This window comes from Antrostomus carolinensis, unplaced genomic scaffold, assembly GCF_000700745.2.
Source record: "Antrostomus carolinensis isolate BGI_N321 unplaced genomic scaffold, ASM70074v2 scaffold15571, whole genome shotgun sequence".
Taxonomy (NCBI): Eukaryota; Metazoa; Chordata; class Aves; order Caprimulgiformes; family Caprimulgidae; genus Antrostomus; species Antrostomus carolinensis.
Genome location: NW_010296493.1, coordinates 36845 through 59392, shown reverse-complemented (window position 1 = coordinate 59392; position 22548 = coordinate 36845). Strand labels below are relative to the sequence as shown.

Here is a 22548-nt window from a genome sequence, read left to right as displayed (position 1 = left end):
TGGAAGTGTTGAAGGCCAGGCTGGATGAGGCTTTGAGCAACCTGGTCTAGTGGAAGGTGTCCCTGCTGATGGCAGGGGGATTGGAACTAGATGATCTTTAAGGTCCCTTCCAATCCAAACCATTCTATGATTCTATGATCCAGCAACCAAGTCTTTGACTATAAGTTTAGGCCAAATAATTTCAGTTCCATTTAACAAAAAGTAGAAAGGAACATAAATTGCCATTATTCCCTTCCAATCCAAACCATTCTATGATCCAGCAATCAAGTCTTTGACTATAAGTTTAGGCCAAATCATTTCAGTTCCATTTAACAGAAAGAAGAAAGGAACATAAATTGCCATTTTTTACAAGGTATCAGTACTTGGCTGACTGACTGGTGGCTTCTGCTTCATTATTTGTAATTCAGCTAACCTAATGCAAAAGGGTCACAGGGTGTTCTTTATGAACTGCGTGTCAGAATAGTACAACCTTTCAGGTCTTTAGCCGAAAAGGTACTTACTAATTCTGCAGTCAGGACCAGCAAACCCAGGCGCGCATTCACATCGAAACCAATTCACACCATCGACGCAGATGCCTCCATTGTAACTGTAAAAATAATAAACCTATCATTACACCAAGCATTCTCAGGGTAGATTCACTAGTCTAAAGATCAGCAAAAACCATAGGTCTCAGGCAGTATGTTCAAATGCAAATTTCTGTTGTCCCTATTCATAGTACTTTCTTGCTATTTAACAATGCAGAATTAAAAAGTCCTGCTAACTCATAATACAAGTCCACTTAATAAGCCATCTATATTGTTTCAGTGGTCTCTCATTAAAACTTTGTTAATTAAACCTTCTGCTGCTGTTTATAGGGACGATCTATTCCCATCAATGTTACATAAACAATATTGCTTAATAAGTCACCTGTTACAACAGTAACATCCTACAAAAGTGAGTGCATGCACGGGGAAGAATATCAACAGGGCTCAAGGAGATAAAACAGCTGTAAAGTGAACATGGAGAAAGCCCGAGCTTTTGCAATGTTGTTGGGTTTTTTTTTTGTTTTGTTGGTTTTTTTTTAACTACAAGAAGTACAGGCTATTGCATCAGAATGGATAGAGAAAGATAAGGTAGATAGTTTGCTTCATCCAGTATTTTTCCCTTTCAACCATAAATATCAACCTCTATTTAAAATACTCCCATTGATTCTTTAAAAAAATAATTATTTTTTTAAAGACATTTATACACAGTATTTGATCTAACAGGACATTTTTATATTATCTAAAATTATTTACTGTAAACTAACAAGTTTTCTCTTTTTTATTCTAAAGCTCAAGTGTAAATGCTTGAAATCTTCTCAAGCCTGATTCATTTCATATCAGAGTAATTACTAGTCAGTCCTGGCACAAAGACTGCACAAACACTTCTATCTGTTCATATAGGAATCAGCTCAGGATTTTTTTGTGGTCTTTGTTGCTGTCAAGGAACAGATAAGTCATGGCAAAAATTGTTAGAGGCTCACTTCAATTATTTTAGGTTATAATTAATTCTAATCTGGAATGGAAATCCCTATTACTGCGCTCACTTTTGTTTTCACAATAGGTATAGAACTGGAGTTCACATACTTACCATGGATGAGGGTTGCAGTCATTGGTATCTATAAAAAAGAATACAGATTAGTGTAACCAGTGGTATATTTATTTTCTAATGTATATTATAGTTCAAGAGACACTATATTTGATAAGGAAAGCAAAGAAAAATAAGACAGAATTGAATGTTTTCTTCCACACTTAGACCTGAGAGACCAATTAAATACCTTAAATTTTATGAGTAGACTGACAAATGCAAAATTTTACAGCTTCGGTGAATTTTGATATGTCAACAGCACAGACTGACACACAGCATGACTGCAACATAACAGAAATAAAGGGCATTGGCTGCATTGGCAGTGGATAATTCAACCAGGTTCTAAGAGCCTTCGAAAGGATTACTACTGCTTTGGCAGTTCATACGTATACATGCAACTAGCCAGACTTCTTAAACAAATCTTTCCCATTATAAACAGCTCCGAATTTGTTAGCATTTATACTGGCTGTCAGCTTTAAAACAGCTAATTAGAGTGTACATCAGTACAACAGTAATTTCACAGTAGATTTAGAGTAAAAACAGAGCTCAAATTCTGATTTTTTTTTTCTCCTCTGTGATATGCTTTGGAAAAAAAAAACAAATCAAAGTTGCAGGTTTTACTCCACCTAACCAATTCATTGCATCGGTATGTCAAAGTAGTTAGCTGCTATCCTAAAAGAAAATGATGGAACATACACTATTGCCTGCCTTTCCACATGCTTTTCATTATTAAAATTAGTATTTCTGCAAGGATTTTGTTTGCTCAGCACATGTTAGAAAAAGCAATTTCTACAGATGGTGAGAGTCTTATTTTGGTAGAGACTATGTGCAAAAAGAAGCATGACAAGTTCTTCATTCATTACTCGAGCATCATCTTTACCTACCTCCCACCCTGAATGATTCAGATATTTTGGCACATGAACTCTCTAAACTTGCTTTGTTTCAGTTAACAGCTCTGTGCCAAACACTCCTAATATCCCAGAGGAATGCTAAGGAAGAAAGGAAAAAAGCCTTACTCTGTGTGCATGTACGTCCTTCCCATCCTTCTTTGCAGATGCAAGAAAAGGAATCTCCACTGCCAACACATGTTCCACCATTCATGCAAGGGTTTGGAATACAGCTGCTGTTTTTAGCTTTGGAAAAAGAAAAAGTCTCCATTTAGTGTGGAAAACAAAAACTATCATCTGGATATGTCAGTATCACAATCCTGAATAGCATTTAAGTCAACAGTGCAAGACTTACAAGAAAGTAAAAAAACCTCCAAAAATAGTCACACCACACAATCTCTTGCCTACCTTCACCATCATCCCAATTCCATTGTTTGAACAATTAAGTTTTATTAAAAAAGATTATCTGTTTTTTCCCCCATCTGTGTAAACACCCTTAAAATACTGCTAAATTCCTACTTTGGCAGCAAGTTACTCAGATCATAAAGTTTACTTCAGAATAAAATACTAGTATTTAAAGTTCACATTTTAATTAAGTGCCACAATTGTACCTAAAATGTAGAAAAAACTATACTAAATTACTTTCGTCCTAGTTCTTGGTGCTAATGGAAGTTTCATATTCAGAAAAACGTACCATGGAGACTACATTAAATCCCCAAAAAGATCAAGAATAGTTCACTATGGCAGCAGTAACCCTGCAAATCCCCCAGGAAGAACAACTTAATTTCATTTTTCTGAGCACGTCTGCTCATATGCCTCTTGATCACAAGCTTATTCGTGTTATGAACCTTCAAGCAAAGCAGGGGACTGAGTTCCTGAGAAAACCTTTACACAGGGTCTCTAAAGACTAACAGAGAAGTCAAGACACAAGACCAAGTGTTCTAAATCTGTTCAGGAGAAGCTATGTAGAAGACCATGTAAGCAGCCTGCAGCGAACAGCTTCCTAAAAATCAGTATTATGCCAGGTGAGTGGAAGAAATTACTTTGAACTTCAGTCACCAGCCAACTGGAACAGCTTTGAACTAGACAGCTAGAAGAACAGTATGTCTATTTACTAAACAGTTAAGTATTATCTAAACACTTCTCTATTAATTCTAGCTTTATCTGTAGAAGACTTAAAAAGCTTACCGGTGTTGCAAGTACTTCCTATCCATTCTGGAGGACATGAACAGCGGAATGTATCTCCATCATCATAGCATGTCCCACCATTGCTACAAGTATTTGCATCACATTGGTATTCACCTATACATCACAATAAAACAGTTTTATTTTTCAATGGTCTTGCTGAATTTTAAGACTAAGTGCTTTTTAATCACAAAATTACTTTTAAAGATACTTCATATTTAAATACAACAGTATTAGAAAGGCATAGTTCCACTTGCTGTACTACAGTAAACAACCAAAAGAGTGGAATCTAAGGGTATCTCTCACAACAATATTTCACTACATGAAGGAGCATGTTTTTTAGGTGTTCCATTTTGTTGCTGGGAAACTGGAAGAGGTAATGAAAATACCCCTATTATTTCAAGGCAATTGTTTTATTTTAAATTTCAGGAACTCTAATCTCATGAGAAGGAAGAAAAAATCTTTGGGTAAACTAAAGATCAAAGTAAAGAACACTTACGTGAATGGCAAGTTTTGCCTTTCCAGTCATTCTTACACTCACAATAGAAGTCATTTACCAAATCAATGCATCGGCCACCGTTGTGACATGGGTTAGGAGAACAGTCATTGAAATCTAGGAAAAGTATTATTCAAATTAGATAATCTAGCCTAGCCAAGGCCATAAGGAAGTATAAAACACTTCATAAAAGAAGTAAATTGTGTGCTATTTAGTAAGACAGCATTTCTGTTTTTTATTTCTCTTTATATAAGTAAGGAAAAAACTCTGATTTAATACAGAACATGAATTATGATTTTCTGACAGCTTAAGAGAAAAAAAAATAATTCAGTATGGCTTCTAAGTAGAGCATCAAAGTAGCTTCATTTTTCCAGCAAACAGCGGTATTCTAAACTTCAGAGAAAACTTCCTAGTAGGGACCATGATGTCCTGAAAAGGAAGCCCAATCCAGGACATCCACATGAGACAGTTAAGGCTCCCTCTCCTGCTTCATGTCTCAAATACAGTGTGTTAAAGCCATTAGATGGCTTAACCATGTATATGCATACATATATATACACATGTGTGTATACACACATTAAACATATACATACATGAGTTTCTTTACATTCTTTTCACTTGAGACAGACATTTTAATAAGAAGAATGTAATTATTCCATAGAGCTGCCAAAAGCTGTTCAGTCTATTTTGCATCTCAATTGGCACATGTCCTGTAATAAGTCTTAGCAAGTCCTTGCTGTCACATTTTAGAAGGGGCTTCATTCAGAGTAGAAAAAGAACCAACTGCAGTTTCCTCTGAGGTAACTTAACCACGAACTGACCTAGTACACTACTTTGTCAACTAAGGCCCAATACGTCTCAAGGCAGAGTAGCAAGAATAAAGGCCTGCTTTCACTGGACCCAGACTACAAAACAGACTCATGATATTCACTGAGTAAAAATTCAGGCTTCAGCAGTTCTTTTCTTACTAAAGGAATAGATATTAAATTTATAAACTCCTTCAGTAAGGTGGAAGCACATTATAGTTTGCACTGGCTTAAAGCTAAAAAGCTTTTCAAGTTTGGAAACTACTGTGTATGAGTAGATTGGGTAAGTGACAAACTTTTATGTACTGTAATTACTAAGAAGTACATATGCTTATAGCAATAAAAGCAATATAATGAGCAGACCCACTAACAGGGTATATTCACTTTTGCCTCTCCTCAGGAAAAAAAATAAGTTTTCTCCTCCTGAGACATATCCTGTATGATAGGAAAGAATCAGATTATGGTCCTATTAAAGGTAATGAGCCTTTTGGAGCTGCCACCCAAAAATCTTCTTGGAGATACTTTTGCAGACAACACTGGGTAGACTGACTGTAGTTACAGAACAGAGAAACTACTCCATTATTATTAACCGTGTACCAGCTATCAGTAATTGTTACAGCAAAGCTGTAATATTTGACCCTGCAGCCCTCAGCAGTACTCACTTGTGTCACATAGTTCTCCTTCCCAGCCACTTGAGCAGAAACATCTAAATGAATCAACTTCATCGATGCATGTCCCACCATTCTTGCAGGGTTTCCCAAGACAATCATTGATATCTATGATAAAAGGTCAACAGTTATTACTCAATGCTGTCTTCCCCTACCTGGGGGGATCTATACTTGTGTCTCTAGGAAAAGCAACACAAAGTTATACTCCATTTGTACATAAACAAGAACAGCTCCAACATCTGTTTTCTAGCCTGATAAGGTTTCTCTGTGTATTCTCTCTCATGTAGCAAGCTAAACCAGAACATGAAGTTTACCTGGCAAAAATAGCCAGGCATTCAGAAAAAAAATATCTGCAATAGCAACATACATGCTCCTACGCTGTGCTGTCAACATGTCTGGCCCTTCTTTATCATCCCCATGTTGGAGAAATCCATGGCTCCTTGTAAGACTGTATGTAAAGGTAGAGGGTAGAGGGTACAGACACATTCACACTGACGCTGGACTGAAACCAGCTTTCTTTCAAAGAGAAAGTATGAACCAGTACAAAGAGAACTGTGACCAGAAGAAACTGGATTTTGAGTAGTACACCTGAAACAATGCTCTATGCAACTTTATTAAAAATGTTGGGTTTTCTATTTTTTAAATGCCTCCCTGGAGGTATTTAAAAAACATAGATGTAGCAGTTAGGGACATGGTTTAGTGGGACTTGGCAGTATAAGGTTGGATTCAATGATCTTAAAGGGTCTTTTCCAACCTAAACGATTCTATGATTTTAGGTCGTAAAGCTTCATAACAAAACTTTAAGGAAGTTTTAGAGTAACAAAATAATTTAGAAGAAACTCCCACTTACTTTCGTGACAGTATATTCCAGTAAAACCTCTTTCACAGGCACAAGTAAAATTTCCTCCTGGCTGACTAATACACCGTCCATGAGGCCCACAAACGTTAGATGAAATGAAACGGATTCCTTCTTGGGTAGCATTAGTGAAGACTTCTATTGTACAGCTGTCTATTACTAAAAATGAAGAAGTATATCATCAGACTAATAATCTGCATCACCAATCAGTTTTTAGTTTTAAAAAAGTTACCTGAACATTAAGACTAATCACAATTTAGAAGTCATGTTAACTATAATTTACCCTCCACCCCTTTATAAATAAGGATTGTTACAAGGATTACTTTTCACTGCCTCACTATTTCACAAAGTCCAAGCGAGTAAAATAAAAATGTTTCTGCATTATGCTATTCCCCAAAATGCTACTTTTCTTTTTTAATGTATCACCAATACATTAAGATTAAGTTTCTAGACAACATCAGGTACCTTTACAAGAATTGTTCTTGCAGTGGTCCTTGAGATGAGAACAATTCTTTCCGTCATAGTCATCAGGACAGGCACAGTAATAATCTCCTCCCAGATCATAGCATTTAGCCCCATTCTGGCAAGGGTTAGGTTCACAAAAATCAATATCCATCTGTAAGAGAGACCACAGTTAGCAGCAGCTGCTTCATTTCCCAGCAGTAAGTAGCATTATCTGTGTTGCCAAAGACAGACTAAGCTAATTTACAAGGAACCTCAAGTTTTAAGAAGGGTTATGAATCATATTTATTGCATTCCATCCTGCAACGCAGAAAGAAACTTCAGGTTACTTTTGTCAATGCTAACAAAGCATTTCTGATACAGCTAAAAAGATACTCATTTGCAGGAGGCTGAATAAGCACATTTACAATAACTTGAGTTAGGAAAAAACAAGCCATTAAGAAACATCTTATTGTAATTATTCTGGATCATTATAATTCACTTCTTCACACCCACACACTAAGTGCTATAATGCAAGTTGCACTTGCCAACTTTGTGCCTGCAAGACACTTAAAATACACAGAACATTAAAAAAATTCCTGTTCTCTAGAGCCACTTCTCTTCCCATCTCAATTAACACAGAATTTGTTGCAAAACCACATAGCTTGGAAGGGACCACTGGAGGTCAGCTACTCCCACCTGCTCAAAGTAGGTCTAGTTAGACCAAGCTGCTCAGGGCCTTATTCTTACAAATGCTACCACCATGCCAATTTCCACACAGAAACACTAGGAACATTTTGAGTACTTCTTGCCATCTGATTCAAAAAGCAAAATTTAAACCTAGCTTTCATAAAAACCCCTAGCTTTTCCCTTCACACAGACAAATTATTGCAGCAAGGCAATTCTGCTTCTGCTATATCTTACACAGACACAGCAGACCACCAACAGGTGATGCCCTAAATTGGCCTCAAAATCCACAAAGCAGCCTCAAAAGGGATATTGTTACATCACAGTATCTTTCCTCCAAATTATTATTCTTAAGGATTGCTTTCCTCCTGCCCGAAGTGAGTTCTTCCATCTTCATGGCTCTCTTGTGAGAAGGACAGCTTTCTGAACCTTACAGACATAAAATTAAGTCCTATACTGGATTTGGTCACTATTTTTAGTAGTTCTGTAGCTAAACAGGAGAAAAATTCAAAGCTAACCAGAACAGAAGGAACAGAAATGGTGTTAAGTATTTAATTCAGAGGAGTGCATACAATTCCAGCTGCAATGGAGAGATTTTCAGCAAGCTCCTTCACAGTCTCATATGGAACATTCAAAGCAACCTAAAAAAACAGCTATGGTCTGACAAAGATTCTCAGATCTCCTCTATCAGATGTCTCCATTTGTTTCCTTCCATTAGTGTAAATTTCCCCTTCCCAATGCAAGTTCAGTAGCTGGTACTTTAGCATCTGGAATCAATGGTAGATATTTCCTGCAACACACAAGGCAAGCAGCCAACTCCCCCCTATTATTCAAACAGATTTCCTAAAACTTTAATTACACAGTACGGTATTAATCAGCCAAGAGTAGAGCACTCAAGCTATGATCATTATGTAGAAGTGGTACATGAGCACCAGTTTTATTAGACTGGTCAGTGTCTGCAACCTTTTTAAATTTTGAATAAAAGGAGGGCATTGTTTCTTTAATAATGCAAATAATACAGAATAAAATTACTTCAGCATTTAAAAGAGATGACTCCAATGTACTCCTCAAAAAATTCTGGAGCAAATCCAACAAAATTCTAATACAATGCCTCCAGTTGACAGTGTCTTCCTAACTATTAACACTTAAATAAATTTGGCTATCAGCAAAAGCCAGAAAGTACATAATTAGGGCAATATAATTTTACATTGAAAAGTCTAATGTCCTCCCTAGGAAGAGGTAGATCTTCATCATCATGAAGTACTCTATCAATTATCACTAGCACGTCAGTATTTCAGTTCTGAATCCTTATTTAAGCACTAGAACTACATGTTCCTAAAATGATCTTAAACAGAAAGTTCTGAGAGTCAACACTTGCATACCTGCCTGCCTTTAATTATGGGGATATTCCTACCAGCAGCAGCAGGATTACTTGAAAGGTAACTCAGTTATGTACTTCAGAGTTACTAGGATGAAGACCTAAAAACATTCTAGTGTAACAAAAGGACACTGGTCCTGAAAATTGCAAAGGAAAACATTTCAAGCTTAAGGAATACCTGCAGCCTTAAAACATTTAGGATAGCCAACACCTGTGTGCAACAACTTGCAGTTTATCAGGCTGCAAATTCAAGTGTTACAACTACTGACAGCACTGCACAACAAACTTGCTTATTCAGAGTGTCAAGTAACAGCTACGTTGGTCAGTAATGCTTTAGCCTTGGATTACTCCCATTTAAACCCAGATATATGTTTCTTTCAAGAATTCAATCCATGAGAAGTATTGCAGTAATGTCACCACTGCCCTCACCTCACAGAAGACTCCTGAGAAGCCCTGTGAACACAGACAACTGAATCCATTCACCAGGTCTTTGCAACGGCCTCCATTTTGGCATGGATTGCTTTCACACTCATTTGTTTCCATCTCACAGTTTTTTCCTGTGAAACCACGAGGGCATAAGCAATGGTAACCATTCACTTCATCCTTCAGAGGGGAAAAAAAAAAAAAGCAGAAGTAGAAAGATTTGTATATGGATAAAACCTGCACACAGAAACTCAAAGTATTTCTATATTCTGCATTTGTGAACAGCAGTAGCACTACATAATTATTTTGTGAAATGTCCAAGAGTCTAAGTGCAACACTACACTTTCAATATTTAACCAACCTGTAACTGCAAACTACAGAACTCATAAATAGCCAGAAAAAGATTTATTTTCAACATGGTATGTAATAAACAAGAATTACCTTACAAGTCCCTCCATGTTGACATTGTCCATGACAGTCATTAATATCTATGGATAAAATATGCAAGGCATTAGAATTTATACTTGAAGACTAAGTTGTAAAGTACAGGTCTAGCATAAAAATGCAAATCAAATTATTTTCAGATACGATTTATCTAAGATGTTTCAAAGGAAAGCAAGGATATTTGATGTCTTAAGAGACTCTTATTTTAAAGACTATGTCATAGAAAATTACATATTTCTATTACAATGTAACATAAATTATATCAAATGCTATCAGCTACTTTAATATCTAATATTTTAGCTAAAAAGTTTTAAAATTTAATAAATACATGATATTCAGAATCAGGGATGAGTGAGTAGTGAGAGATTTATTACTGTTATGTAAGTGTGTATCTAAGCTTATTTCAATACCAGTTACAACTCTAAATAGATTTTCAAGCAGTATTTTCAATTTATATTGCTGGAAGTTAGGAAAACCTTGACAACAGGTATTTTCTCTTATACAAGTATGTATACTATCATTCATCATAAAAACCTTTTTTAAAGAATAGAGCATCCTATGGTTAACATATATACTAAAGAAATACTAACTGATATGACAATTTACTCCTGTCCATCCTGGAATGCAGTCACAGTAATATCCACCAATGAGATTTTTGCAAGAGTAAGCATTAACACAGGGTTTCCCCTCACACTCATTAGCATCTGTGAAAGAAGATAAGAGAAAGAAGAGAATAAAGAACAAACCCAGAAACAGATTACCATAGCACCAAGCAAAGTTTCCATGCAATTCAAGCATCAGAAGCTCATATTATACATTGGTAGGGCACTAAAACAATTTACACACTTTTAATGCACACTTGTATATAGTAGCACATGCGAGTTATCTTACTTTTCCCTTTGCCAAAATTCAAAACTGTAATATGTTAGTCATGGCACATCCCTGCCTTGCCTCCATAAGCTTACAGTCACTGTTCTGCCACCATAAAGAAGGAGCTACCATCACCAATGCTGTACTTTGAAACAGAAAAGTTATCGGGCATTCCAGAAGAACTACTGTAAGTAAGCTTAAGTTGGGGCTTAAATAGTGACAGGTTCACGTGAAACTTCTGGCTTTAAGATCCACTGAAGAAGAGCTAAGATACCAATAGCAACCCACATCTTCAGTGTTTTCTTCAATAAAAATCATGCCAGAAACACATTTACACAGCTGGAATAGTCTCCAGTGGTCTTCAAAACTTTAGAAGGTAATTACTTACCAAGCTGACATGTTGCTCCAATCCACTGTTGTGGACATATACACTCAAATGAATTAACACCATCAATACAGGTCCCTCCTTGAGCACAAGGGTTAGATGCACATTCGTCAACATCTGGAAAGTCAAAGTGTGCCTTCCATTACATGGTTTAAAGTTTGGCTTAACCTGTGGGGTGGTCTGTTGGTTTTTTTGGTTTTTTTTTCTAAAGTTATTTTGAGATGAAGGGGGAGAATGTACAAATAAACTTAGGAATAGACTAACTTTTCTAACCTAATTTCCACTTAGGCTTTTCTCACATCCTTGAGATAGAAGATTTCAGAGTTCCCTTCTCCCCTATCTGCAAACACCAAGATGATTCAGTTAATCTGCCTATGATTAACGCATTAATTGAAAGTCATGTTCCTAGATCATGACACAAGTTTAGCCAATATTTCTTTTAAGGATAGTTGCTGATGAAAAATGGATAAAAATCATGTACTCCAAATCTCAGGCAACATGCAAACCAATTACATAAGTCTGTGATACATTTCAACTACTTCTGTCTTCCAAATCATACACTTAAGCATTTGAATAATCTACTCTTCTGCCACTTTAAGAAGGGGAGAACCTTTCACGTTCACATTCACATCTCTTAAAACAAACACATTCTACATTTTTCTTTAGGCCAGCTAAAGAGTCAGACATTGTCCTACAAGCTTCGGCAACAGGGCATTTCTTTGGACATGGTCCAGCTGTGCTCTTGACAACCTGTAGATCTCAATTGCATGAAATAGATACTGCTGGCAGCACAGTACCATTAATCATTTCGGAGGCTCCTAACACGTAGCTGTTAAAAGACAGGTAAGGCAAAAGACTACCACCAAACTCCACACCCACAGAGCACAATTATCAAGTAAGCTACATCAATCCTTCCAACCCAATGGGTTAGTCATCAGTAAATGCACACTCACCAATAGCACATGTTGGTCCACTCCACCCTGATGGGCAGTGACACTTGAAGCCTGATGAAATCTCATGACAAATTCCACCATTAGCACAGGGATTAGATACACAAGCATGCTCCGCTGGGAAGAAAGAGGGAAAGAAACTCTTGCTAAATACTCTTCCAATATCAATTAAGGAGAACTTACATGCTTAGAAATTGCATCCTGATTAAAAGTGATCAAAAGCATGATCTTGGAGAGGTGCCTGTACAAGTTTGGAGCCTCCCTCTCCCAGCTGCATAAACTAAGATTCCCAATAGGAGACTGAAGTAGGATTTTACTGAAGGTGCATCATCCTTTGTATCTACTGACTAGAAAGTCTGAAGGTAGACAGGTTGCTTACATCTTAACATCCCAGGAGCAAGAGAAATTTCCCATTAGCTTACTGCTTCCAGCCATGCACTTCCACCTCCACAGTGCTCCAGCACTTTTTTTTTTTCCTCTTTAGTGAGACAAAACAGATCTGCTGTATGCAGAGGTCTGAACTGTAGTAGTAGTTTAAGTATCAAAGGTCTGCTTAACTTCATTCTAATACTGTTCCTTGGAAACAGCAAAGGATAGAGCTACTTGCAACTATAGGTAGCACTGCTTGTTGTCACTCCATGTAGGGCTGTAACACTTGCAGCAGCTGCACTAAGCAACAACCAAGTTGAGGACGGACAAGCTGTATGACATCACTTTTGATTATTTCCCCCTCTCAGAAGCCAAGGAAACTTTTGGAAATAAAACAATGGCCTTACTAGGTAAGGCTTTCTAATTGCTGCTAGCATTTATATTTCAGAATCTTTCTTTCAGGGATGTTATCTGGTTTGCAAACTGAATTTATACTGTCTATAATGTTTGGTACTGGTACCTAGAGCAGCTCATATACCAATCTACTGCCAATAATCAGTATAGAACTCATCAAACGTATGGCTCCCTTTATCAATGCCTCCTCATCTGGAGAGCCAAGATGCTTCCTTGGGGCAAGCTAAGACAAGATTTCATCCATTTCAGCCAAAACTCTGCATCACATTCTACCAGCTGAAGCAAAATTCAAGTTTTGATAGTATCATTAATACCACACAGTACTTCATAGAAAGTTCAAAGATTATCTACATCCTGATAAGCATGAAACCTTTCTGCTGATAGTAGTTTAGTGAACTAAAGGCCAAACAGTTACATGAAAGAAAAAAAAAAAAAAAAAAAAAAGGTTATTTTATCCATTTTTCCATCTATACTTGTAACTCTCAAGGAACAGTAAAATTCAGAGAAAGAAGACTGGGAGTATTGTATTTTTAAAAAGGATTTAATAATCCATCATGGCAGAGAAAGTCACTGCAGATCACCCAACTGAATATTACAGGTGCAAAAGTCGAACTGAAAGTTTTTTGTTTTCTCCAAACATCAAATCTTTAAAGCAAAATAGGGAATTTTAAAGCAAGATAGGAAAGAAATAGAAATTGCACACTTGCTGCTTTATCTCCAGCAACAGTACAGTCAGGAGAAGTCTCCAAATACCAAAACAGTCTACATGAAAATTTTGGTCTTTGTGTAACACATACACAGATATATACATACATATGCATGAAAAAAGCAATATGCTATCTTTGTAGTGCGGTTGAGATAGGAAGCAGTTTTTCAATTTGGACAGACACAGATCTGTTAGACTCTAGTCCAGAATTCACACTTCATCAGAAATGTGGTTTAAATTCTTTCCTCCATTTTGGCAATGGGAGCAGGGAAGGCACTTACTGTATTTAGACTGCTCAAGGTGACTCTGTAGGAGAGCTTTAGCACATTTCCATAGTAGTTAAGATCTGCATTAGTAACCCAAATGTATCCAGAATCTCATACTAAAAGATTATTTTAAAAATCAATTTTCAGTTGATCAAGAAAGACACACAATGCATTTAAGCAGCTAAAAATTGGGCCAAACCCCCACACCACAGTTAAAACTGAAGTGTCCATCACTACCACCTTCTTTAGTCACCAGCTTGTTTAAGATACATGTTTGCAAGCAAGCTAAAAGACAAAAATGGGTAGTAGGGAGAAAGGTAACAGGGAAAGGTCCACCTGTAATAAGCCATTTCCATGGGACTACAGCCCAGTTGCATGTGTGGATTAAGGAAGTAATGAAATCAAAGGGAAGAAATATTTTCAGTCTTATCTAAATCCAAGGGAAACTGCTGCAGCATTTCTGTTGGCTTCAGTGGTTTTTTGAATAGCAAGCCTAAGGCACTAGACAGGAGAGACAGAACTGGCACATCCCCACTGTCACACAAAGTAATTATCAAGTTGGAAGAACAAGTAGCACACCGTCAATTTTCATACTTCCCCGCTCAGAAATCAAGCTAGCTTTTGGAAATGAGAAAATAGCCCCTCCACTCTACAAAATAAAAACTGCAACAATGAGCATATAAAAATGCCAATTGGTTAATTAGAACATTAAATGCCTAAAAGAGTTTTGAATTTCTGAAAATACATGTAATATCCAGAAGTACCAATTTCGCAGTTCTTTCCAGAGTAGCCATCTGGGCAAGCACAGCGATATTCATCTGGTTCAGTATTCATACAGGTTCCACCGTTCAGGCAGGGATGGTGATTTCCACAGTAATTCAGATCTGGACAGAGAAAAGTGTCAATCAAGAAGGAACACAAATCTCATCATTTTAATCCCTAGTCAGAAATACAGACGCCTTTCTGGTTTGAACATCATTCACCTACATCATCCCCACATCCATCAGCTATCCTGTCATCTCATTACTATGCACAGAACAGGGAAGGATAAGCAAGAGACAACTGCGCGAGTTAGAAGAGTCAGGACAATTCCAAGCCTTTTGCCTTAAACTTCCTATACTTATGATGTTTAAAGACCACCTGCCATAAAAAAATTAGGCACAGAAATACTCAGGGAGTTGCACACTAGTAGGAAAAAAAAAAAGGTTAATGAGTTATCAGTTAATCATGCAACTTTACTTATTTTTTCCTGTACATTAATGTTAAGTACCTTTGTTACAGAGCAGGCCACCCCAGTTGGTTTCACAATTACACTGCCATGGTTCATTACAGCTCCCATGAGCACAGCCTGGGTAGCGGACACACTCATCACAGAACTGTCCTTGCCAACCATAATGACACCTAAGATGTAAGTTCACATGTTAAAAGTTAGCAACATGATGCTTAATTATCAGCATTACAGGTATTTAGAACACTACACTTACCATTCTCAAGAACAAGGTCAATTGTTCAATGTACAACAGATAACAAAACTTTATTTCTCCTGCTTAGAAGGTACATCCTAGTCCTGTTGAACATCCCACTAGAACTCATCTTTATCAACCATATTACACACCATGGCAACAAACACCATCAAGCACTAGGCATTATAAGAACCGTACATCACTTTCACAAGAAGTCCCATCTTCACATAGCCATCTTGTACTAGGATAAAAATTCATTGGTGTAAAAAAAAAAAAAATATTGAAATTACTTTTCAAAATGTCAAAAGGAGACTGATGGCTTACTGCATCAAGTACCATAGCTTTTATTCTATGAAGATAGCTTTCAAGATATTAACTAGTTTGCTCTGGAGTGCTACAGTTTTGAAAGACCAGGGCAGCCAGAGAAGCAGTTGTCTTCTCAATTTTCTCAGGACTTAGTTTCAAGAGAAACCTTTTTACAGATTTATCAAGTTATATCCTCAGTCATTTCTAGTGACATTAATAAAAAAGTGCTCTTTGGAGAAAAGAGAAGAGAGAACAGAAACAGAAGTCATTAATAATTCATTTATTTTAAACAAGGTTGAAATTTTGTCACAAGATTTCTTCAGAAACCCATATCTTTATGTTATCTGTAACAGAATTCTGCTAACAAAAGCAACTGTTTATGCTACAGGAAAAGTGTTAAAGCCTGAACTTATAAACAAACAAAAAAAAGGAAAAAAGAAAAAGGACATAGGCAAATGCTTGCCTTTTTTTTTTTTAAAGACTTGTATTTCACACACATTTTAATAAAAATAAATAGTAAGGTTGTTCTTTTGGGCCAAAAAAAAAAATGATCTGCCTGTTATTTTAAGAGTATTTCTTATAAACAATTTAAGAGCCATGCTAGCAACAGAGAGATACATAAAACCAGACTGAATAGGAGTTGGGCACATGCATGCCAGCAGAGCCCTAATGCCTGAGGGGAAAAAAGCATTAGAAAGGAAACTACTTCTTTAGATTTAACACTACCATTCTATTATCAACATGATTTGAATACCATAAAAGGACAGAAAATAAATTCTTAAGTCTTTGGGGTGTAGTGAGGGAAGACAGGAAGAGAAATATAAACGAGGAGTATTGGTGCCTTGTGAGTCAATCCACTTCCACCATTTCAGTAAGCTGTAGCAATCCCCAGAGGAACAGAACAGGTTATGCTGGCAGCATAGTATTTAAATTTACACTATTTACATAGAAGGAATCTAGATGCAGATCTTTGCAAGATTATTTATTTATTTATTAGATAAAGTTCTGGAACTACTTTGAGTTCTTAGTCCTCCTATCTGTTCCTCATTCAAAAGCTCATGGTTGCAGAATCCCCAAGGAGAGCCTCAGGTGTGTACCTAGTCCAGAGGCCTCCAATCGCTCATCTGAGCGGGCCTGGAGAACATCGGTATTTCAGAAGCAGCTTGCTTTTGCTGTACTAGCAGTAAGAGGAAACAAATACTGCTCCTGCTAAATTTGATCTCTTCCTTCCTCCTCAAGGACAGAAAAATCTTTGCAGGGGTTGGTAATAAACAATAAAAAAGCACTGTAACTCGCTTTACTGGCGCCAACCCAAATCTCCATCCATGCCAAACCTGGCAGTACTGCCAGTGATTCACCATGACTATCCCAGCCAGAGCCAACTCCCCCACCCACATATAACAAGCATTTTCAAGGGCTGAAAGTCTGTATCACAAAGCAAATAATCACAATAACTCAATTTGTTTTCCATACCCAATGGATAACAAGTTTCTTTGTTTAACACTGCACTGGTGATTAAGAGTGCAAAGAAAAATATGGTCACCTTCTTCAAACTTGAAGGCATCTTAAGCACCTACTTGAATTCATAGGTATGCTTCATTGCATTAAAATTAGTTCAGCAGAAGAGTTGCTGCTTTTTCATGATATCCAACACAGACTGACTGTTATTACTACCAAGACCAAGGGAAATAATTTCTAGAGGCTAAAAGCAGTCCAAAGGAACACAGTGTTTACAAGTCAAAAGGTTACTATGTGGTAAGCTGATCAGCCTTCAGTTTACAAGGAAGAGTAAATTAGGATTTCCTCTTGAATAGGAAGTCTGCTCCCATCCTACATTAGCAGGTGCTAGAGCAGCTTTAATCCCACTTCCTTCTAAAAAGATAATGTTTACACAGATCTCGGCTCACTCCTAGAGCAAGATGGGATCAATAAAGTGAAATCAATTCAGAAATAGGCCCATTGTCATTTATGAGAAAAATATCAAGCCAAAACACAAGGATGAAAAAAGGTTAATGATCCACTATGAGAAGCCCTAAAGATACAGATACAAAAGCAACATCATTTATTTTTAAAAAAGGAAACAAACCTCCATACACACACTACAATTCCTTTTCAACTAACTCAAGTAATAACCACTTGTGTAAAAGTCAAAAGGAAACTGTTAATGTTGTTACTGGTGGGCTAAAGTTACTTCTTCCCTGCCCCCTTTGTTGGAAGTTTCTGCAATCCTAAATTTTTCACATCTGAATAAGAAAGCCAAATTTAGAGAATTCATAAGGATTCCCATTGTCCAACGGACAAAGAAAATTCTTATTGGAATCAAGATTCTACTTCCTTTGTCCTTCCCCTCTGCTGACTTCATCAGCTCTAACTCGTCTTTACAACCAAACACATGCAAAGCAAAATCAGAGATGGCTTAATCTTAGCCCTCGCTGGGTTATTAGCAGTACAAAAGAAGCTACCATAAATAGATTGTTACAGTTTAGTAACTTCCTGATGGAAGGTTTAAGTACAGGCATCTGCTCCCAGACCAAAGTGTCCCTTCAGGTCAGGATTAACACAGAGAGAGCGCAATAGGAGTAGGAGAACAAGTGATAGTTATCTTAATACCAAGAACTTGCAGAAAAGATCCTGATAATTCTATAGGCATGTATCACAGCTTCCATTTTCCTTATATGAGAGTCTGGTGGCAATACAAATTGAGAATTTAAATAGAAGGTTGGAGGAAGGGGAGGTGACAGGAGTTAACATTAGCAAAAGCTCCTAGATAACATTTCAGTCTTGAGATTAGAGAAACTGCAACTGTGCAGGAAAAATACTGTTGTCATTGACAAGCAGATAAAGCCACAATAATTCAACTCATAGTGTATACTTGGTTACAATAAGCAAGTAGGGCTTCAAACAGCTGAATTCCAAGACAAGGAAGAAAGACCTCATACAGTAAATCTCAATGTGTTTAAAGTAGTAAATTCAGTATCAAGGAATCCTACAGAAGCATCCATCATTGCACACAGTTCAAAGATACCTATGTACTCAGAGGCAGAAGCAGGGGGGGAGTAGGGAAAAGAAAGAAATAGCTTTGGCTGGGGTTTTTTGGTGCTGTTTTGTTTGTTTGGGTTGTTGTTTTGGTTTGGGTTTTTTTTGGCATGTCCTGGAGCTCTTAAAAAAGCTAAAACAGTCAAGTTCAATATCATGGAGACTTTCCTACAGAATTATGCTTTCCCTAAACAACTATAATTAACAAAAAGCTGATACTCGTCTTTGCTTTCCCGAGGATGTTTGTGTTCTAATTATTCAGTGAAAGGCAGGTTTAAATGGAGCACTTCTGAATCAGATGGCACAAGGCGTTTCAAAAGATCCTATGTCACTGTATGTAAACAGATACTTTATTTGTGAGTATAAGGCCCTGAGCAACCTGGTCTAACTAGACCTAGGCAGGAGGTAGGCCTTTCCAAACTCCATGATTTTATGACAAATCCTGCAATGGCAGTTATGGAAGTGATGTGGAAATACAAAGAGATGCACCTAGATCCTGATGGTCTGTAAACCATGGTCCCTCAGCATATCTTGCTTGCTTAACTTCTCCTTATCCAAAAGGAGGATGCCTGTTACAGATCAAAAAGTTAGGGTGCTCTCAACAGTCAACATTAACTCAGCTGTTTTGTACCACCTTCATACATGGTCTGTTCTGGTTATTTGAGCATCTTGAACTTTCTGTGCAGAAAGTTTGCCTGAGAAACTTTATATTGCAGGTCTCATCCAATCACTAATCTAATCTAGTTAACCTTACAAAAAGGCTTGTAATATAGGAGAATGAGAGGACACCTAAATACTGTTCTGCACCCAGCTACAGAGCTTTGTCAGCACTTAATGCACAAGCACACCTAAACCATCAAAGTGAAAGCAATCAAAACCAAACTACTTCAAGTCTAGGTCAAAATATGGGGCCTAAAAATAAATTTTAAAAATCCTAGGGAGGACATAGGCAGTGTGGTATAAGCCTTTAATCACCACAGGTTACACTTTACCGGTATCTTGCATATCCTACAAAAGCTGAAGTGAAGATTATTTGTTCCATATTTACACGTCATTTTTTAAGGAGGCTTTTTGGAGGAAGCATCTCCCACTCATATTTCAATTGGAAGCTGTGGCCAAAACACTCAACACAGGAAAACGAAGCAAAACAGTGACATTAAGAGCAGAAGCAAAATGCATCATTCAGGGGTGGGGGAGAAATAACCCTCTTAAATGGAAAACCACTAAATTTTCTAATGACGTGAACAGGATGATGTTGCATAGGCCAGAACAATAGCTTTATATTCATTATTTACTTAAAATAACTATAAGAAAGTCTGTTTAATCTTTTAAGAGATTAATTGTTGCATAGCAGGCAGCAATATGGTCTAGCTGTTAGGACATCCTATGATTCTGAACATCTAGATTCAACGTTATAGCTATGTTGCAGGTGTACTCACACCAAGATTTGTCACAGAAGCGCTTTCTCCACTTTCCTACTTTTGAAATGGGTACGATGGTTTTGTGAATAGGGAAGGAAAAGATCCTCATTAATGAACTCAAATAATTTAATTACCTGAAAGCTTGTAATCTTCTCCTCTCACCCCCAGCATTCGTATTAGACCAAAAGATATAAACCTTCTCTTACAAACTCTTTTATCTTCTAATAAAGGAAGTCATTGAAAACTAACATTCTCACTCCAGTTATTTAGAGTTTTATGAAGAGATAGTTCAAAACTGCTTACTCAAAACATACATATAAATATAGATAGATATATGGGGAAAGGTTGCTCAGTTAACTTGTAGTAAGTGGCTCTAAGGGTGTGCCAATATTTGCATTTGCTCACAGCAGAAGCACGCTTTTTAAGGGAACTGCCTGATTATTCCTGATGATGGTGTGTGGGTTCACATCACAGAGCTGCTTTGGAAAAAAGGAATTGGATTCCTGTTAGGTTAAACTAAGGTAATATAAGACTATGTAGTCCAGGAGCACATCTAATGTGTTCCAGCTGCAAACAGGTATTCAGTCCATAAAAACGGACTAGAGCTAGTCTAATTTTTTTTTTTTTAAGTGTTTTTAGTATGGATATTGGGTTCTCAACACTGCTTTGATCTATTGTTCTAATTTGTCTGCATTACCTACTACTGTAGACACAGGTTAAAGTACTACATGTTTTTACTTCCTGTACACCCGCTCACATTCTCCTGGAAACAGTAACCACCTTTAGGATACGTTCTGTGCCTTCCTACCCACTAATCATCCAAGGAAGTGAGTGCGGAGTGTGCCTCAGTTCCTTGACCAATAAAGAAATAAAACATGATTTTTCTTTTTGTTTAACTTAATACGTCTACTTGTGAAATCCTTGCCAACAATCCCAGGAGCTTACCACTAGGACGTTAAAAAACATAACAAAAGCATACTGGTTATGACAATAGGTCAAGAGAACTTACATGATGAGACACACAGCAACTGTAATAATTTTGCAAGTTCTCTGAAACCCAAAGCTGTGATACAACACCTTGCAAAGAGGGGACAGGAGATGATGTCCAGGTATTGGTACCAAGTGTATTCCTGCAGGGTGAAACAATAGCCCTACACTCTTTAGGGACCTTAGCTAGTCCAGGTTGCAGGACTGTAAGTGCTCGGATGTCACAGCAGCTAGCACACCGCTCAAACAAGACTTTCTTAGTTTACTGTTCAGAGCAGCTTATGAGATTTTTCCTAATTTGAGAACTTATGAGATCTCATAATTCCATTCTAGAACAACTGTGGAAGGAAGTAATATTGTTTAGATCTGCTCTTGATAAGTCCTGGTTAGCCAGTAACTCATCTGCATTTTCCAGATGTTTAGAAAAGGTAAATCTGCTTCAGTGTTCTTTTGATATTTCCACCTGATCTAGCTAGTATGGAAGTTCCCCATCTCTTACTTTCTATCCATTTTTTAAAATAAAGCATTGAATTTCCTTCTTTTTCCAGTCCTCTAAGATCTTTTGTTAGTTCTCTGCAGTCTTGAAATAACAACCTTGAGATGCCTCACCAGATCTCCTTGTACCCAAGAATGAGTTCACAAGAATACAGTTGCCTTTTAATTTATTTATTTATTTTAAGTTTAGGCAGAGTTCCCAAATGTTGATGTTAACCTTGGTATCCATTCAATTGCCATGAAAACACAAGCAAGAGAATAGTGATACTGGTAGGCCTCCTACAGAAACAGACAGGAAGGATATACAAGCCTTTAAGATTTAATCTCCAGAACATTAGTACACCCCCAACACTCCAGGTAGTTGCAGCTCATTTTGCCACTCAGGCTTTTGTTCCTGCATCTCTGTAAAGAAAGTACTGAATAATAGTTGAGCAGGTTCTGGCCCTTACAGTGACAGATTAAGAGACAAAAACAACCTGGGAGAGGCCTACAGCATTTGTAGGCGCTGCTGAACACAAGAAGTCAGCCTTGCAAGCAGGGCTGAAGTGGAATACAAGGACTGCTGTGTCCAGTTCTGAAACCCCCAACACAAGACAGACATGGACCAGTTAGAACAAGTCCAGAGGAGGCCACGAGGATGATCCGAGGGCTGGAGCACCTCTCCTATGAGGACAGGCTGAGAGAGTTGGGGCTGTTCAGCCTGGAGAAGAGAAGGCTCTGGGGAGATCTTATAGCGGTCTTCCAGTACCTGAAGGGGCTACAAGAAAGCTGGGGAGGGACTTTTCATAAAGGCAGGGAGTGATAGAACAAGAGGAAATGGCTTTAAATTGAAAGAGGGTAGGTTTAGATTAGATATTAGGAAGAAATTCTTCCCTGTGAGGGTGGTCAGACACTGGAACAGATTTGCCTAGAGAAACTGTTGATGCCCCTTCCCTGGAAGTGTTCAAGGCCAGGCTGGATGAGGCTTTGAGCAACCTGGTCTAGTGGAAGGTGTCCCTGCT

At 37.5% G+C, this 22548-nt stretch overlaps 1 protein-coding gene across 1 annotated transcript in view; it reads right to left on the bottom strand.

Moving 5' to 3' along the window:
* The window catches only part of JAG2 (jagged canonical Notch ligand 2), a gene marked incomplete at both ends in the record, with an annotated part of 40002 nt that overhangs the window by 5130 nt on the left and 12324 nt on the right, over positions 1-22548 (bottom strand). The window contains 15 exons of the mRNA XM_029087547.1: positions 501-586; positions 1612-1639; positions 2625-2741; positions 3684-3797; positions 4180-4293; positions 5645-5758; positions 6501-6665; positions 6972-7122; positions 9442-9615; positions 9877-9923; positions 10470-10583; positions 11138-11251; positions 12088-12201; positions 14604-14723; positions 15110-15240. Of these exons, the coding sequence (XP_028943380.1) occupies positions 501-586; positions 1612-1639; positions 2625-2741; positions 3684-3797; positions 4180-4293; positions 5645-5758; positions 6501-6665; positions 6972-7122; positions 9442-9615; positions 9877-9923; positions 10470-10583; positions 11138-11251; positions 12088-12201; positions 14604-14723; positions 15110-15240 (1703 nt within the window). The remainder of the gene's footprint in view (positions 1-500; positions 587-1611; positions 1640-2624; positions 2742-3683; positions 3798-4179; positions 4294-5644; positions 5759-6500; positions 6666-6971; positions 7123-9441; positions 9616-9876; positions 9924-10469; positions 10584-11137; positions 11252-12087; positions 12202-14603; positions 14724-15109; positions 15241-22548) is intronic.